The sequence below is a fragment of the Durio zibethinus genome, chromosome 2 (genome assembly GCF_047325235.1).
Source record: "Durio zibethinus cultivar Kanyao isolate XHJ-2024 chromosome 2, ASM4732523v1, whole genome shotgun sequence".
Classification (NCBI taxonomy): domain Eukaryota; kingdom Viridiplantae; phylum Streptophyta; class Magnoliopsida; order Malvales; family Malvaceae; genus Durio; species Durio zibethinus.
Window position 1 is genome coordinate 37994393 of NC_143163.1, and position 19246 is coordinate 38013638.

At 30.3% G+C, this 19246-nt stretch overlaps 3 protein-coding genes across 5 annotated transcripts; all 3 read left to right on the forward strand.

Moving 5' to 3' along the window:
* Positions 1–3: 3 nt before the first annotated feature.
* Positions 4–2806, forward strand: LOC111318228 (Translin family protein). 2 transcript variants are annotated; one of them, XM_022920964.2, is made up of 8 exons: positions 4–192; positions 336–448; positions 921–1000; positions 1280–1421; positions 1498–1647; positions 1903–2104; positions 2342–2444; positions 2535–2806. In XM_022920964.2, the coding sequence occupies exons 1-7, from the start codon at positions 90–92 to the stop codon at positions 2440–2442; spliced, it is 891 nt and encodes a 296-aa protein (XP_022776699.2). In that variant the 5' UTR covers positions 4–89; the 3' UTR covers positions 2443–2444; positions 2535–2806. The 2 variants fall into 2 exon arrangements, with proteins under 2 accessions (XP_022776699.2, XP_089611729.1); XM_089755603.1 differs by having other exon boundaries at positions 369–448.
* Positions 2807–12352: 9546 nt separating this feature from the next.
* Positions 12353–16082, forward strand: LOC111318229 (ACT domain-containing protein ACR4-like). Of its 2 annotated transcripts, none has more exons than XM_022920965.2 (8): positions 12353–12727; positions 13357–13399; positions 13484–13529; positions 13634–13748; positions 13871–13938; positions 14044–14634; positions 14758–14862; positions 15412–16082. In XM_022920965.2, the coding sequence occupies exons 1-8, from the start codon at positions 12724–12726 to the stop codon at positions 15709–15711; spliced, it is 1272 nt and encodes a 423-aa protein (XP_022776700.1). In that variant the 5' UTR covers positions 12353–12723; the 3' UTR covers positions 15712–16082. The 2 variants fall into 2 exon arrangements, with proteins under 2 accessions (XP_022776700.1, XP_089611738.1); XM_089755612.1 differs by having other exon boundaries at positions 12353–12470.
* Positions 16083–17966: 1884 nt separating this feature from the next.
* Positions 17967–18519, forward strand: LOC149520203 (uncharacterized). The gene has a single exon (XM_089755616.1). It carries the CDS (start codon positions 18083–18085, stop codon positions 18410–18412), a length of 330 nt encoding a protein of 109 aa, XP_089611742.1. The 5' UTR covers positions 17967–18082; the 3' UTR covers positions 18413–18519.
* The last annotated feature ends 727 nt before the right edge of the window (positions 18520–19246 follow it).

Below are 19246 nucleotides of genomic sequence, written 5' to 3' on the forward strand. Positions count from 1 at the left end.
AAATTTTAATAACAAAGAAAAAAAATGTAAAATTGTGGGGAAAAAAAAAGTGAAAGCCCATACAGAAGAAATAGGTGGCAAAAGAACAGATGTTGTGGTTGTATTCTTCCTCGGCAGTATCTCGAAGGATATCGGTGTCGTGGCTGATGGCTACCAACTCCAAAATCAAACCCCAGCGCCTCCCTCCTTCTGGTAAACCCTAAGCTCTCTCTCTCTTTTTTTTTTTTAAATTATGATTTTTATCTCCCTCTTTCTTTCTTTTTTCTTTTTTTATTTTATTGTTGGCTAATTCTTTCTTTGCACTCCAAATTTAAAAAAAAAAAAAATTCAATAAGCGGCTGATTCTTCTTTGGCGTTGGAGAGTTCAGTGAAAAGAGCAAATACAATGAGCACCCATTCCTCCATCAAGGACGCTTTTTCTATCTACACTGATTATCTCAATGCCCTTGTAATTTTCCTTCTCTTTTTCACCAATTTTCATCTTCATTTTCCTTGTAATTTGCTCCAGCTTGGGTCGCATAGATTCCCTGAAATTCTTTTATACGTATTCAGATTTTTGAAATTTGGGTCTTTAAAAGGGTCAAAATCATGACCTAGGAAGCATAAAGTAATGAGTTGGCCTATAAAGATAACAAGTTTGAAGCGTTATACCCTCATTTCCACAGGACAAAGGGTGAAAATGGTTGTTATAGGAAATAACAAATACTTCTTCGATTGTGGACTTAGAGGCCCTTTGTTCTAGCATTGAAACTTGTTTGGAAGAGAGTTGGATTTGGGTTTGTTGGGAAGTTGGTTACTTGCAAGTCATGTATAAGCTACACAGTTACCTGGCATCATGGGGTTTTCTTTTCTACATGCATTTACTTGATTATTGAAGATGCTTTTATCCAAAGACTCATTAACCCAAATTGTGTTTGTAGAATGAAAAACGGGAAAGGGTGGTAAAAGCCAGTCGTGATGTGACTATGAATAGTAAAAAAGTCATATTTCAGGTGCACAGGTAATATTGAAACTTATTTGGTCACCATTTTTTGTTGCTCAAAGATTTTGATGCTATAATATTTTCTTTTGGCAATTGCCAATTTATCTACTTCTTAATGCGATTAGTCAATTGGAATACATTGTACTACTTGCTGGTATTTAGTATCAATTTTCCTTATCAGTATGAAGTCTGTTTCTTCACTAAAGTGAACTGTTTTCAATTTGGTTCATATGATATATACTTTCCTCTGATTTTCTTCTGCATTCTTATCTAGCTACAATGTTTGCTTAATGACAGAATCAGTAAAAACAACAAGGAGGAAGTTTTGGAAAAGGCAGAAAAGGATTTAGCAGCAGTGACTGATCAGCATATGTCCCGACTGGTGAAAGAGTTGCAAGGGACTGATTTTTGGAAGCTTCGGCGAGCATACTCTCCTGGGGTGGCATCTTGTTCTCTAATACTTTAGTGCCGAAGAGAAACAACTGAGTTGACTTATTATGCTTGTGTCTTTGCAGGTACAAGAGTATGTTGAAGCTGCAACATTCTTCAAGTTCTGCCAAACTGGAACTCTTTTGAAGCTTGATGAGATAAATGCTAGTTTATTACCACTTAGTGATCCATCACTTGAGCCTTTGCAAATTAATCTCCTTGACTATCTCTTGGGGGTAGCTGGCTGAATTTTATGCTACTTACTTTTTGTATCTGCATTTTGAAGGCAGAGGCTGATGAAAATATTTGATGCAAATATGTTTTTATATCACTATATCTTCTGTTAAAGTAGTGCCTACTTAATTCCAGCATACGCATAAGAAATTCTGAATTTGACATGCATATACACAGTCGTCTAACACACAGAACCAATCATACAGACACATGCACATGAATGTATGATTGAAGTGTTGTTTACTCGTCTTTTACAGCTTGCAGATTTGACAGGAGAGCTGATGCGGTTAGCAATTGGTCGAATATCTGATGGTGAAGTAGAATTTGCTGAGAGGATATGCCGGTTTGTACGTGATATTTACAGGGAATTGACTCTTGTTGTCCCACTTATGGATGATAGTTTGGACATGAAGTTAAAGATGGATACAATGCTCCAAAGTGTAGTGAAAATAGAGAATGGTAATATTGATATTGGTTTTCTTGTCCAAAATCATCATGAATTATATTATGAAAGATTTCTTTATTAACCTAATGCACATTCACACTCTATCTGATGCCTAGAATTAAAATTATTTCTTGTTTTTATATGTGTGTTGAATATCTAAGGATCTGTAAAGAGTTGAAAATCATCCACCCACGACTTGTATGTACATGATAATTCTTTTGCTGGATCCCTTATACAATTTTTTGTTGCAGCGTGCTTTAGTGTCCGTGTGAGAGGATCAGAATACACTCCTCTTCTAGGATCCAGCGATCCAAGTTCCTTCTTATTGGGAGTGTCTGATGTGGAATTATGAAAGTAACTCCTGCTTCTCTAAGCCTCTTTTTCCTTCTGTTTGTTTTCATCACTTTGTGGCATGCTGGTAACTTCATTTACTCCTTCATGCAGTTGTTCTTGGCTGGAGGAGAGATTTTTTGCTCTAGATACAACAACTTTGGAGAACTTCAGAAAAAGTTTGTGTAGATGCTTGTATCACTCAAAAGATCTTTAAGGCTTATGCTTTCGCCACTGTTATTTCTGCCTGCACTTTGTTAAAGCTGCATGAATTTACCTTGCAAGCTAGACTCTGCAAATGCTTCTAGGGAAACAATTCATCTGGAGTCTGTTTGGAAGCATCAAATTTATATGAAAATCGTTTGATCTGCCCGTTGATGTGGAAATGATCCAAAATACAGGAGATGAAGATTGGGTTTCAAAACCTGCTCTGATCTGCTAAATGATGACATGATGAGTTTGTAGATAACATTGATGAATTAATATTGGGTTTATATCAAACACTGGGCTATAAAAATATGACATGGGGCATGTTCAGGCCTTTGGGCTATTGGAAAGAAAGCCCTGGAAAACTAAGCCTCAGGGCTCAGAGCGTTCATCAAATTTGGTCTTCCGTCCATACAAGCACAAAGGATTGGTTCCACAACTAGTTTACAAGCCATTTACCACTGGTAAATTAAATTTAAATAGTTAGAAGTCATATAATTTGGATCCGATAATTTAATACAATATATAGCGCTTGAGCTAAACATCAATCTACATTTAGTTTCATCAACAAGAAGTTAAATCAATCGGTTAAATTTATTTTTTTCGATGAAATGTTGGATTTGAGTTTTAAATTTGTTAGAATCATTTCGAATGCATGATTTGTAATAATTTATTTTAAACTGTTAGATATGATATATTTTATCTTGATCTAAAATATTAAACAATTCTTCTACCTTCCATTTTTTTTTTACCAAAAAATATCTACATTTAGTTTCACAATATGTCGTATGCACAATGTGTAAATCATGGGCTAAGGAAGTTCACTGCTAGCGTTATATGAATCAACTAATTATATTATTCTTCTTTAATTGATGTATTAATTGATATTAATGATTATAAGGATTTCGTGAAGGGATAATTAAAAAGTAATAAGTAAGGGTTAGAATTATTTAGTCTAAATAATTTATATAATCAATTTTAAAATATAATATCTAATAAATTTAAAATTCATATTATACTACCCGTGATTTTTTTTAATCCTAAACTCTAATCTCTTTGTAAAATAAATAATATCTCAATTGAGTCGTTTCTTTTAAGTTTGGTTGAAATAGAAATGTGGCTAATTAATATTTTATGTGGTACTCACTCACCATTAATAATCATTGTCACACGTGATAAATTCCATAAAAAAAAAAACAAAAAAAAACAGCTGTAAGCCTATAAAGACGATTTGGGACTCTAATTATGTCCACCATAATTGGTGTTTGATTAGAATTTCAGAATTCAAAATTTGCTTTAAAAAGATGAAAATTAAAGGCGTAATATCTTTGGGCCGGCTACCACCCTCTCAACCAACAAATCTCCTCACCCACCTTACTTTGGCAGCAAATCAAGGAGGAAAACCATAGAATTTCTTTCGTGTTCATCGTGTTTTTTATGCCTAGAAAACAACAACATTTGAATGACAGAAAGGTTAGGGTTGATGCAAAAATCTATCAAATAGATTCAACATTGTAGGCTTGGATTTTATTAGAATTAATACTAATTTTCCTTTTAATTTGCACTTCTGAGAAACAGAGAAAGTTTAAAACGAAAACGAAAATTTTAATTTCAGATTTGATCATTTCTTAAAATAAATTTAAAATATATATACTTGTCATTTTTTTTATGGATGGTACATATATATATAAAAAAAGTGAACTTTTTAAATTGCATAAGTATCAAATCCTTCAATGTGGTAATAATTAACAAAATATTTTTAAAGACAAATTCGTAAAAATTTCGTGTTTTATTTAATTTAATTAATTAATACAATTTTTTTAAAACTTAAAAGATATAATTTAATAAATTTAAATTTTAAATATCAATGTTTATAATTTTTTTATTTTTAAATTACAATTTTTTATATAAAAATTTTTATGTCTCCTATTGAATTGTGGGATCGTGACAAGTGATATTGTGACCACATCTAAAAATATAGTTAGTAACTACAATTAGTTAAGGTTCTCGAAGTTAACAAATGCAATTTTCATGTGATAGTCGTGGACGATAATATTAATCGAGTTGTTGGGTTGGTTGCTTTGTGGCTGTTCGTATGGCAGTTGTTGACGTTCAGTTTACATGACCTTTGAGTGATCCAGCAATGCATGCTATTTATAAAATCCTGTGTGTAGATAGATTTCGTTTTAATTCATTCATTAAATGAAAATTTTGGAACCATTTTTTAATCAAGGTAAAACATTATTGGATGATATTAATTAATCCAGTTTAAAACTGAGTTAATTATAAGGAAAAAGTTTTGAAACTTTGAGATTTAAGTTCAAATGTTATCATGAATGGATAAGAAGTGTTCATAATTTAGTTTTAATTAAATTAATCAATCAAATTGATTTAATTCGATTAATCGATCAATTATTAAATTAATTTCGAACGATTAAAAAAAATAATTTTAAAAAATTTTTATTTTCAGTTAATTCGATTCAAAAATTAAATTAATCGAAATATAAAATAATTTAAACATAAAATAACAAATGCATGAAATTAATCATTTTATTTTATAAGTTGTTAAAATTTTTAACATAATACTTTAGTATTTAAATATTTTGTTAAATAATTTTGTTTAATTTGTATAAAATATGATAAATTAAGAGTTTAAAATATAATTTAATTTAAATATATTTGTTATTTGATTAACCAAAAAAATTTATCCAATCAACCAAATTAAATTTAATTGATTAATTTTTAAAATTTATAAATTAAGTTCGATTAATTAAAATAATATAATTATATTAATTCGATTTTAAATAATTCGATTTAAAATTAACCGAATTAATCAAATAAACACCTCTACAAATTGGTTTGTTTAATTTATATTAAATTTAACAAAATTATATATTAATTGGTTAATTTATTTATTTAATATAATTAACTAATTTTTCATTAAAAAAAATTATCAAATACACATTGATTAAAAAAAGAGTTGCAGCCAAAATGCTACCTTCAGCTGAGGGAATAATTATAGACCAAGCAATGGAACTTCTTTTTTTTTTTTTTCTTTTCTCAACAACAAAACGTTGAACAAAATATGGGTAGAGATCCACATCCTTTTTTTTTTTTGCCCGACAGCTTTGGACACAAGTCATCTTTCTCCTTAGGTGGATATACTTTTTGGTTTGGGTGTGAATTGGAATTCGTTTGTTGGATTGAGTACTGAGTCCTCTTTCTTCCTACCAGTTATGGGGGTGCGTTGCGGGATTGGGATATCTACAAAAGACGGCTTATGGGCCTATGCCTATTACTATTGTTTGGCCCTTTGGGACCACTCCTTTGCGGGACTCCCAACCCTCAATCTGTAGCCGAGAACGTGGCCTGCTTGTCGTTTCATTTAATACATGCTCTCCTTTTCATCTAGAAACCTCGGGGGCCAACCCACTTTCAATTTAATAATTCATGTTTTTATATTATATAAAATATTATATTTTATATAAAAATTATATATTATAATTAATATCTACATAAAAATATAAAATATAAATTTTTAATTTTATTAAATTTATTTATAATTTTTTAAATTTTGAATTATATTATTTGTTTATATTATTTTTTATCTTATTATCATTTCATATTTTAAATTATCATATTTATGATCTCACTTTCACCTTGTTCATAAATTTTGAAATGAAAAAAAAAAAAGTTTCAATTAAAAAATAACTGGTTATAAAAATATATATATTTAAATAAATATTTTGAAAATATGAAAAATAAAAAATTAGGAAGAACAAAATTTGGTGGAGCTTTCCTATCTTGCGTCGTTTCTCAAGACCTTGAACAAGGACCCGTTCCTCAAAATACGGGTCAAAATTTGAGCCGACAAAAAACTCGTTTTTCAACAGAAACATTAAATACAAAATTTTAACAAACGAATAAGCAACGCTGGTTCCAAACGTAATTTCTGCTCACAGGGTCCGCGCTCTGACTCCTGTCACGTGCACCTTTGCCACTCCCAAAGAATTAAAAATTAAAAAAAAAAAAAGATCAGTATGCTTTAATGACGAAGAGGTCGGTCGGTGCATCTGTTTCAGTCCCCACATTCACTTTTCACTTTAAATATTTATTTTTTTCCTCATACTTTGGATCATTTTACACGTTTTTCTTTGAAAATATAAAGTTTGAATAAATAAATTATTTTGTTTCTTAAATTAAGATAAAGTGTATTTAAGAAAAATAGAATGGAAAGCTAAATATAAATAGAAAAAAAATGCAAGCGTTTATCAAACGAGGCATAAAAAAAAACCTAATTTTTTAGCAAACCCTTATGTTTTAATTGTTAATTATTTAAAATACGTGTATTGGTTAAGGATAGTTAAATTATTATTTTGAATTTGTTTATATTTGATTCATTGCTTTCGTCAAATTAAAAAAAAAATAATGTATCAATCATATATTTTCTTCTTTAAATATTTTCTTAATCAATATCATTAGTTAACCTTTTTATTAATGATTAACAATGGGTAATATACAAACATGATCGATTTAATCTTTAAATAGTACTTAATTATCTTTAATTAGATTTTAATGATCGATTTTATTAGTGTTTAAATAGTACTTAATTAGTGTTAAGCAAATTATTATTTATTATATTAGAGATAAAAAATAAAAAAATAAAATTATTAAATATTAATTTTTAAAAATAATTAATTAAATTTTATGTTTAATTTTTATTATTCATATTAATATTTGGATTTAGGGACAATTGGACTGGTGGTTGACAGCACGTTTGGGAGAGAAGGTGTTGAATGATGATTTTATATGGTTATGGAGAGTGGCACGTGGTTCTGTGTCTGCTTGAATGATAGGGACGTCAAACAGACCGGAGGGCCAGTGATTATCGATTGTGTTGGATCTGAAAGGTATTGCATTTGATGGGAAATTCTGATTTCTTTTGTTCCAGATATTATCACTACTGATTGTGAGAACGTCTAAAAAATAATAGGGATATGACTAAGTTTCTGTTTTCATTAATAACAAGAAGTATATAAAAAAAATAAAAAATCAGAATCTCCATGGTTGATTCCTAGTCTGTATGGTTCATCGGAGAAATAAGCATGGACTATCACCATACATGCACCAATCACATATACAAAGCCGAATGCATGTGCTCAAATATTTTTTTCGTATGAAAATTTTATGATAAATAAGTTATTTAATCTTTTAAAGAAAAATAAGATGTATTATATCTATCAATTTAGGATACATAATTATAAATTATGTATTCGATATAATATCAACAAATGATTAGCGATAAAATTCGAATTTAAAATTAGATAAATTATTTAATTTTTTAAATCGAAATAAAATGTATCATATCTAACAGTTTAAAATAAATGACTGTAAGTCTTGTATTCAATAAGACTCAAACCAAAAATCAAATGAATTACTTAATCTTTTAAATTAAGATAAAATATGTCATATTTAACAGTTTAAAATAAGTGATTATAAATTATACATTTGAGATTATTTCAATAAGTAATTATTGATAAGATTAAAATCTAAAATCTTTTGATTAAAAAAATAAATTTTAATCAATTCAATCAATCACTTATTAATATATGTGTAAACATTTATTAATGGAATGAATGTCAATCCTAATTTATGTGGCAACCAGATGCTTGGGGCAGTTGTGAAGTAATGGGGTGTCATTTCCAATACCAGTCATCTTTTCTATCTTTCTTTAACCTAGGGAAAGCACGACCACATGCATTTCCTCAAACATGGGTGATTAGGACAGAAGTTGAATGTGGTTACATGTTCAGAGAAATCCCATGAAAATGGGAAAAACCATTTATAGGAACATTGTAATTATAAGTTAATGATGGTGAAGATAAATTCCCAAAGAGTTTGGTTCTCCCAGCAGCTGTCAGCTGCCTCTCAATCCAATTCCCTCTTCTGGTCTGTTCTTGGTTACACATCCTCAGTCATTGTAGCCTCTGATCACGCCCTCCATCGTTTGTCTTCCTTGCCAATGCACCTGCCACATGGAATTTCTGCTTCTGAAACCAATACGTGCTCATCCAATCGATGCAGCACCGACACCAATACTGTCAGGGTTTTTTATGCTTTGCTCGAGCCTAATTTTTGTTTCAACGATCTTATAGAAAACATATTTTTTTTACATCAGTTTAATGTATTTATGATTTAAAAGGATGCGATAATAAAGATAGTATTAGTGCAAAGTAATTCATCGAAGTTGATCAATTATACAAAACCTTAAACCAACTAAAATGGTCACATAATTTTCTGAAAATCAACGTATATTCGTCATTTATTTTAATTTTATTTTTTATGATAATTAATTTAATTTTTATCGTTATTTTTAATTTTATCAGAATTAATTTCATTACTCATTTAAATTGACCGGCATTAGTTGCCTTTATACATTATAAATTTTATTGACAACTTTTTATACATTATAAAATCCATAGCATTGGAACAATTGGATACACAAATTATGTTCTTATGTATATGTATATTGAGTTTGATTTCTTATGTATAAAATTAATTTTAGAAAAAAATTAATTGATAAATATTCAAATTCAACTAAAATATTATACAAATAAAGTATTTTTTTTTTTAGATATTTACATTAGAAGTGCATATTAGTATTTGTTTTATCCCTCCAGATATGGTAAAATTTCATTAGTTTAAATTTAAACATTGTATTTATGAATAATTTTACATGCCAATGACTTGGTAGATCTCAACTTTAATTAAACAAAAGAAATAGAAATAAATGGAGGAAAAACAAAGGAAATAGAAAGAAAAGTTACTATAGGAAAGATTCCTCCACTACTTAAAAAATAATTAAAAAAAAAAAAAATTGCAACTACTTCATCTAAATGTTTTTAAATATATTTTAACTAAATTTATGGTTGAAATTAGTTCAAAATATTTTTGCTTTTTTAATTAATTTTTATTATTTTTATATTTAATTTAAAATCTTTAAATTTCAATCATAAATTTAGTAGAAAATGTATTTAAAACCCTTAGATTAAGTGGTCAAGAAGATCATTTTCCCAGATGGTAATAATTTAAAAAAAGAAAAAAAATGAATAAAATATATTTCCTATATTCTTAAGAATTATTGAACCATTAATTAATAACTTAGAGAAATAAATTTGGAATATATCAACAATTAAGGAACTATAATCAGCTAGTTTGATTCTCTTTTCTAGTACAATCATTTTGATTCTACGCAATGATTTTTTATTTATTTATTTTGGCAAGTACACCAGAAAGTTCAAAGAGAGAATTTAAACTTCAAACTTTCTTTTTTTTATATTTGACTTTAATCTAAGTGTTTATTGATAAAATACTAAATTTTAAAATTTACAATTAAAATTTAAATTTTAACAACTTCAATTATAATAAAAAGTGAACCATATTAATAATCTTTTTATCAAACACCAAGTGGCCTATAACATTAATATAATAGATAAGGATTAGTGTTAATATTACAAATAATCTTTGACTTATAATAAAATATTTTATATAATATTTAAAATTTAAAAATTTTTAATGATATTTAAATTATAAATTTATTTATTAATGTAATAATTGAAGAATTGTTTATGAGTTACATATTATCGATTGGAGCTAATTATATTAAAAATGAATATAACGTAAGTTAATAAATTTATAATTCAAATACAACATTAAATATTTTATTATAATTTAAAAGTCTCTTTATATCATTAACAATAAAGATTATAATAATTTAAATCTTAATTTTCAAAACTATATAGTATCTTAGATAATAGTTATCTTTTGTTTTTTTTTTTTTTTTTTTTGCCATTAATTGTTATCTCTTGTTTAAATTGTAAATATCAAACACTAAAGATGAATCAAATAAGGTATTGATCTAAATAAAAAGCCAAAAAGTTTTTTTTCCTTGATTGATTTTGTCAAAGACCTAATTTTGAGTTCAACTACAAACTAATGATAAATTAACATAGTGAAGTCAAGTCCAACAAGTGTTTAATAGAGGAATATTGGATGACAATAATGATTATGATTCTATTATCAAAATGTTTGTAGTTGAACTCTATAGGCAACAATTTTATTCACATAATTTTGATTATCTTTATTTATCATGTTAACTATAATTTTTAAAATTAACCAATTAAATTACAACACGTCAATTTAAATTATGGTATCAACAAAAAACAAAGTTATGAACAATTTTTTATATTTTTTTTTCTCTTTTTTTCATGAACAACCTTGTCTAATCTAGGATCGATATATGGCAACACAAATTACCAATAGTGGTGTGTGTTGCCATATATTAATAGATGAAATGTAAGGATGTTAATCTTATTTATATCAAATGAAAATTTTGATTTTTTATCTTAACGGAGATGAGAATGAATATTATATTGTGGGTGTGAAGATAAGGATGGGTATGATTTTAAATTTTTATTAAGTATACAGATAGTGACAAGTAATATAATACCTATCTTACACCAATACCTTATCTATATTTTCATATTTAGTAAATAAAATGTTTATTAAATAATATAAATTATTATTTTAGATTAATTTGAATTAATATATTTTTATTAAAAAATATATATTAATATATATTTATAAAAAAATCTAAATATACAATATAAAAATAAAAAAAGTTACAAAAAAATTTTAATTTTTAATTTTTTTTTAAATTAAGAATATAAAGATTACCATACTTATTAAATATATATGGAGATATAGATAAATTTAAAATATTTATTGAGTATAGATATGAAGATAGATATAATATAAAAATTTAAATATGTGGATGAAAAATACTCTATCCTACTCATACTCTACCTACATTCCCAATGAAATGCATCTATCATCAAATCAACAAATATCTTCTTTTTTTTTTCACATAATCCATCAAAATTAATTCAATCCATTGACGCCCAAATCCTTGCAAAGCATGATTTTATCTTTTGGATAGCGAACAAAGCCATTTTTTTTTATTAGGGAAACCACAACATGTTTAGGCCAAAGAACAAGTGAAATTATTAATGATAATTCATAAAAATAATAAAATAAAATGATTTCATCTCATGAAAATAGTTTTTAATTTGAAAAATTATTTTTTCATTATTAATAGAATTTTTTAATATCATAAGCAGGATTGATAAAATGATATATATATTATTTTTTAATTATTTTTATTTTTAAATTTATTTTAAGAGTATGTGTCATTTTGTTAACAATATTTGTGAAATTAAAAAATTTCATTGTTAATATATTTGATAATTTATCTTTTAATTTGTTTAGTGTACAAACAAATTAGATAAAAATGATTAACAAAAATGTTGATAAAAAATAAAAATAAAATTAACTCAACTACCACAATGACAACTTGATCACTTAAGACAATTATATGGTGTTGATGAGGCTTAAAATGTCTAATTTAAGGTAAAAAAAAAAACCTCTATTTCAAAATAAAAATTTAGTGTACCTAAGTTGGGAAAAAAAACTATCTCAAACCCCCTTAATTAACACGTGGGTTAATTATTTCAATTAAAACCCCAGCCTAAACAAGCGCACTTTTGGCACTGCCAGCTCAACTTTTCTTTAAAGTACGCCGCCATGACTCGTTGCCAAACTACGCCGTTCTCTAGGCAGGAATGAAATTTCTCCTTATTTAAGTGGAAAATTTTATCAAGGAAAACGAAAAGCCAAAGAAAAAAAGAAGAAATAAAAGAAGGAGCGAGAGAGAGAGAGAGAGAGAGAGAGAGAAGCGGAGCGGGTACTTATAGAAGTTACAGGTTTTTGGAGTATCGTGTCGGGGTGTGTCTGATTCAGATTCAAGAATTATTATTATTATTATTATTTGTCAAAATTTTCTAATAATTTTTTTGTTACCCTAACGAGAGTGGGGTGATTCAGGAGAGTCTTAAGGATTCTTTCTTAGTATAGAAATAGATTTCTGCATTTGTTTTTCATTACCATCATTCGAGAAAAGAAAATCTTGAGAGAATCAAAGAAAGAGAGCAACTTTGGTTAATCCCAGATCACAAATTTCTCAAAAAAAAAAGCTATAATGGGTAGGCTCTTTTGATTCTATCTCCTCTGTTTTTCTGAAAGTGTGGGTTTTGTTAGTTTATGTTTGTTTTTTGTTGATGCTGACAAAATTTCGAAGTTTTTAGAGCCGGAAGCTTATGCTATGGTATTTGTGCTTTATTTCTAGTACTGGGTTTTTCGTTTTTCTTCAAGCTTTTTCAATGTCTTTGTTTGGGTGGGAATAGTTTTTCTTCTTCTTCTTTACGTGGAGGCAGGGGTTGATGGGTGGTTTCGGTTATGTCTGTTAATGACTTTTTCGAGTCTTGATTCGCGTTTTTTTGGCTTGGTTTAGTCAATATTCTGTTTCTTCTTTTGATCTCGTCTTAATTGTTCTACTTTTTGTTTCTCCCCTGAAAGTTTTCAAGTTTTAACCCCCACCTCTCCAACCTCCTTTCTGACTCATCTGCCCTCGTTTTCTTCATATATGTTTTCAAGTTTTTTTTTTTTTTATTGGCCTTACCCCTCCCAAAAAAAATTCCTTTTTAAGATTTTGCATATGCTTTTGTTTTGTTTTGTTTTTTTTTTTTCGGTTTCTGATTGGTTGCTCTTTTGTTGAAGTACTATCCTTAGAGTGTCTGTCATTGGCTGATTTTTTTTTTTTTTTCTTTTTTAGAGGATGAATATGAGAAATTCGTTAGAAGAATGAACCCACCCAGGTAAGCAAAAAATCTTCTTCTTTGTTGTACTTTCATTAGAGTTATTGGAAACCTGAAGCAATATTTACATACCTTTCCTGTCAGGGTTGTCATTGATAATGAAGCCTGCAAGAATGCAACTGTGATACATGTATGACCTTTTAATTTTCTTTGTTATTTATTTATTTTTGCACTTTTTGACCATCTCCCCTTTTTTGTGGTAGCTTTTGATACTTATACCATTTTGTACTGCAGGTTGATAGTGCAAACAAACATGGAATCCTTCTTGAAGTTGTACAAATCCTTACTGATCTTAACCTTATCGTTACTAAAGCCTACATATCTTCTGATGGCAATTGGTTCATGGATGGTAAGATATACCTTCTCTTTCTCTCTCTCTCTCTCTCTTTTAAAAGTTTTTTTTTTTAATTATCAAGTTGTCTACCATGTAGTCAAATGATTCTCTTTCTTTTTTTTTTTTTTTGCTACCAGTTTTTAATGTTACCGATCAAGATGGAAACAAAATCTTAGATGAAGGGATTCTAGATTATATTACAAAGGTGAGCAGTAAAAATTTTAATTGATTTTACATTTTCCCCCTCATTTTCCTGCTTTTTTTTTTTTTTTTGGTACATGCCAATCTGATTATTTGGTTTTGTCTTCAGTCTCTTGGACCAGAATCTTGCTTCTCATCTTCAATGAGATCCGTTGGGTTGAAGCAATCAATGGATCACACCGCAATTGAGTTAACAGGAAGTGACAGACCAGGATTATTATCTGAAGTGAGTGCTGTCCTTAGGCATCTTAAATGCAATGTAGTGAATGCTGAAGTGTGGACACATAACACTCGTGCTGCAGCTGTGATGCAAGTGACTGATGAGGAAACAGGAACCGCGATTACTGACCAAGAAAGGCTATCTAGGATAAAGTCACTTCTTTGCATTGTACTTAAGGGAAGCAACAAATCAAGTTTAGCCAAAACTGTAGTCTCTCATTCAGCCACACATACTGAGAGAAGGCTTCACCAGATGATGTTTGCTGATAGGGATTATGAACGAACAGGTTATGATGTCATGGATGTCAGGCAAAGGCCTAATGTGGATGTTGTTAATTGGTATGATAAGTACTATTCAGCGGTTACCATTAGGTGTAAAGATAGACCAAAACTTCTCTTCGATACGGTTTGCACCTTGACAGATATGGACTATGTAGTGTTTCATGCAAAAATTGATACCGAGGGGCCAGACTCTTATCAGGTAATGCCATTTCTTCTTTCTTTGCCTAGCTGCTTCTCATGAGTTTGGATTGAAAGTTGGTTCTGTTTGTATTGATTTCATTTTGTTCTAATCACTTTGCTTATTACATCTTGTGTTTTTTAGGAATATTACATTCGGCATATAGATGGATCCCCTGTTAAATCAGAAGCAGAGAGACAAAGAGTAACTCAGTGTCTTGAAGCAGCAATTGAGAGAAGGGTATCTGAGGTGAGTGCAATGTCATATATATCAGAATTTGGGAGTATATTCTTGATTTTTGTTTCAGATATTCATATTATTTTACTTTAATGATGTATTTCATGGCATCAAAGTATCAAGATTTCTTCAGACCATTTATTTAGCGTTGGTGCAGAAGAACATAAAATTGGGTGAAGGAATCATTTTCCATGTGTTTATCCTAGAACTTGTAAATAAATTAGTCTGTCTGGAATTTGCTTACAGTTACGGGGCCGTTTTTGTGGTTAATTTATCTTATGCGACTTAAATAGATTGGTGATGATATTGTGTACAGTAAACATGAATTCATAAACATTGTAATATAAGTTGTCATAATCAAAACATTGTTGCATACTTTCAAGTCAAAGATCTCTAGTTGCTTCATTGCTGGCTCTTTTGTCAAATTATGGTATCTCATGTGTAGTTGTCTCCCTTACAGATGATGTGGTTGCTTCTGTCAGACGTTTACATTTTTGCTGTGTTATTGTTGCTTTAAGGAACCCTCTGGTTAATATTTTCTAATTAACTCGTCTCTTCCAGGGCTTGAAGCTAGAGCTTTGCACAACAGACAGAGTTGGGTTGCTATCTGATGTTACTCGCATCTTCAGGGAGAATAGCCTCACTGTCGCCCGAGCAGAAGTGACAACGAAAGCAGGCAAAGCCGTTAACACATTCTATGTTCGTGATGCATCAGGTTATCCTGTTGACTCAAAGACCATAGAATTTATCCGGCAAGTAATTGGGCAGACTATACTAAAAGTTAAAGGCAACCCTGAAGACTCAAAATCAGTTTCTCAGGAATCTCCAACAAGGTTCCTTTTTGGTGGTTTCTTCAAGTAAAGATCTTTTGTCAATTTCAGCTTGGTTAGGTCTTATTCTTAAGGAATATATTTACCTCCCCCCACATGTAAATCAAAACTCATTCAGCTTAGATTCTACTATAGATCGTGTTCAATCTAGGAATCATTTATCAGTTCTGGTAAAGGAAAGCCATAGATAGAATTCGGAGGCCCTGTAAATTTCCCACCTCACCCCTTTTATCCAATCTAAAGTTGGATCCACAAAAGCAGAAAATGAAACATTGAGTTCCGATTTTTGTACGTAACTAGTCTCTTTTCTTTCAAATAGTCAGTCGATCTTTAATTTTATCTGTATTAATGACAGGTTACATTTTGACTATAATTTTGGACCCATTTCATAGATTTGACCTATTGCTTCTTTGCCATAAAGACTATCAAACCATTTAAATTAGAACTGTTTGAAGAAAAATGAGGCCAGTGGAATTTTCAAATGAATTTTTTAATGGGTGGGTGGCTACCTTCCTTGACTGATCATCCCACCAAGGACGCCATTAGACGCGCAAATAAGGATGGCGGCTTTGGTGTTGCTAATGATCGTTTCATGAGTTTCCAAGTTCTACCAAGATTTTGATGCGAATCTTTAACATCATTCTCAGATCAGGACATCCATTTTTAGATATGGGTTTAGCTTGTGGAAACAATACCTCAGCTGCTTTTTTATTTTATTTTATTATCCTTGAATCTTTTTCTCATATCTAGTTGTTAATTTGATTAATTCTGCTTTGGTCCACTAAACTATTTAGCAGCCAGCCATATTGGAATTAGACCCATCTTTATTTGTTTGTTTATTTGTCAAAAAATTGAGTTCCTGTTGGAGTCTGTTTGCATAGCCTAGTCATTGATTGAGTCTTTTCCGGAATGGTTCATCCGATTACTTCTAGTCCAATCGAAAGCGATTTTGATCATTCTTTTTTGACCAAATGCTGAGGAAAATGTGAGTATGAAAGCTTAATGTAAAGCACACCAATACCGCAACCTAAAGTGTGGAAAGAAAGAAAGTGAAGGGAAAATGCTGTCTTCCTTTCCCGAATTGTATTTTTCCACACTCAATAATTCTCTTCTCCACCTGTATGATTCGCGATACCATTATTGTCTGGCGTGCAACACGATTGCAGGGTACTGCCACGTCGCACATCGGATCTTATCCGAACATGGATGTGCCACCTGAAGAAGGTGGTCAATATGGATAAATATCATGAATCCCACCAAGTGGGCATATAATTGGCAAAAACAAAAACCAATATGTGGTTGTCTTTCCAGCAATGTTTGCATCATGCAAAAGATAATTTGGTAAAGGTGGTACTCACTACCTTTTGAATTCTCTTTCAACTTGGTCATTGAAGACTTTCAGCAGTCCAGTATCATCATGGTTGCGCTGTTTGATGCAATTTGATGTAGAAACAAAACATGTATAATACTAGTAGTAATGAGTAAGGATGATGTTTGCACGAGTATATCATGTTCTTCTAATGTTACAGTTGAATGAGTTGCTGCTGAAACATGAAAACATGCTTGCCCTTCCACCTTAAAATAATAAAAAAACGTGTTCTATCTTTTTTGTTATCTGAATTTTATTTCCTTGCTAGTTTACTTGATAAGGGGCAACCAAATCAATCACTGGTCTTCCCCTGACAGGAAACAGCTGTAAGCCTGGGTATATATCTGAGGAATTATCAGCATTCATGCTTCTTGGAAGAAAGAGAACTGATGCACCATCACTAATTCATGTCACGACCAAAAATAGAAATAATATGAAATATAGTAAATATAGAAGAGAAGAAACCTTGATTTGAAGGTACTGGACTAAAAGGGTAAAAGGCAAAAAAATACAAAAAATGCAATGGTAAATTACTAATTAAATTAAACTATTGAAGTAATGTCATGTGCTTCTGAGGATCTTGTCACTGAAAACTTTAGGTCCTTTAATTGTGTGCATTGATTCCTCCCTCACATGGCAGATATGCAAAATGCAAGTTCTTAAGCAATATAGCAACAGGGCAAACCCCATCCCTCCACATGTAGGACTGACTCACTAAGAGCTAAGCATATGAAATACATTTAGTTATTGCAGATCTAAATTATACAGTTAATTAAAGAGAGCTTGCACGTTGCAGCTCTCCCATGACGTGTCATTTCATGCTTGCGCATCACACAGCACAGATGCATACTGTATTCTGAGGCAAACAAAGCATCTGCTAGAAACTTAGAATTGTTCTGTATCTCTCTTATCTATATAATATAGACATTTTTTTTAATCACCGTCTTAATTGCTTAAGATCTGTATCTCAACGTTAATTACAGCTAAGTGAGTACATAAGGGACTGCAATAGACATGAGAAAGAGGAGACGTAATGGAGGAATCTGGTTCTGATTTCGCTGGCTTCCAAATTTGTGTTCACAAATATGAATTGGTATTTAGAAAGTCACTTAGTAGGCTGCAAAGGCGAGCCCCTGGTCCTCTGCAGGTTAAGCCTAACGCTTCTCTTGAACATAAGGCTGCATCACAAGCAATGGAATGCAATACTTTAAATTCATCATCATCATCATCAGCGATAGCAGCAGCAACATCTTCATCTTCATTCTATGAAAGTAAAGATCCCATTCCTCTACTATCTCCTCTAGTTTTGCCTTCTTTGCTCGGATCATCTTATCTTCATCAAGAAGGAAGTACAGCAAAATAAATCTCCCCGAAATACATAAGTCTTTCTTGCTAATGGCTTGTGATTGATCTTATTTCCCTGTGTTTCACATTGGATATCATGTATATTTAACAGATTTGCCCTTGTCATTACTATTTCTTATATTCATATTCTTCTGTTTCTTGCTCTCTCCACTTTGTAAAAAAGAGAACAGTTTTTTATACTATTCTAAAGAGTTAAAACTGATCTATTTAACAATATTTGAAGAAGCATCACGTTTCATTGATTTCAATGGCTATATCAACAGTTTATCCAAGCAATCGTATGCTTTATAAGTTTCTCGATATGATCCTAGATTTAGATTATGTAGTTGCCACCAAAAGAAAATAATCACTTTGACAAGTTATGAATTTTTTTACTAATACTGTTATGGTATCCCAGGCTCTAAGTGGACCGCCTCCCCCATGTAGCCTCGTGGGTTCATGATTTTACTCAATGTTCCCACTAGAATTGAACAATCCGATTGGAAGAACAATCCAACAGATGATATATTAATTTTCAGCCACCAAACATGGAAACTCTTCAGTAGTTTTCCAAAAATGAACCGTTTGATTGTAGCAAAAACAGGTCCAAATAACCATCATGCTGTTTTAGAATCTGGCCAGGTTCATGACCCTCCTGAGTTTTGATTCAATGCAAGGTGGAGAGGTGGCAATAAATAGGTTCACAGACCAAAGCTGAGTTTCTGTTAACAGGACAATTGAGCTGACTCATGTTGATCACTTCTCCTAAGGCTAAAAATCCTGATTAGTCATACTGTCGGATCTAAGCATTTGATTCAATGAATGAGACATAATTCTTCAACTCCGTGTAAGA

Bases quoted from the DNA above. Each gene is read 5' to 3' on its own strand.
- LOC111318228 (XM_022920964.2), top strand. From the start codon at position 90: ATGTTGTGGTTGTATTCTTCCTCGGCAGTATCTCGAAGGATATCGGTG. The intron at 449-920 runs GTAATTTTCCTT...TTGTGTTTGTAG, and splicing joins CTGATTATCTCAATGCCCTT to AATGAAAAACGGGAAAGGGT. The intron at 1,648-1,902 runs GTAGCTGGCTGA...CGTCTTTTACAG, and splicing joins TCCTTGACTATCTCTTGGGG to CTTGCAGATTTGACAGGAGA.
- LOC111318229 (XM_022920965.2), top strand. The intron at 13,939-14,043 runs GTGAGCAGTAAA...TTTTGTCTTCAG, and splicing joins TTCTAGATTATATTACAAAG to TCTCTTGGACCAGAATCTTG. The intron at 14,863-15,411 runs GTGAGTGCAATG...CGTCTCTTCCAG, and splicing joins TTGAGAGAAGGGTATCTGAG to GGCTTGAAGCTAGAGCTTTG.
- LOC149520203 (XM_089755616.1), top strand. From the start codon at position 18,083: ATGGAGGAATCTGGTTCTGATTTCGCTGGCTTCCAAATTTGTGTTCAC.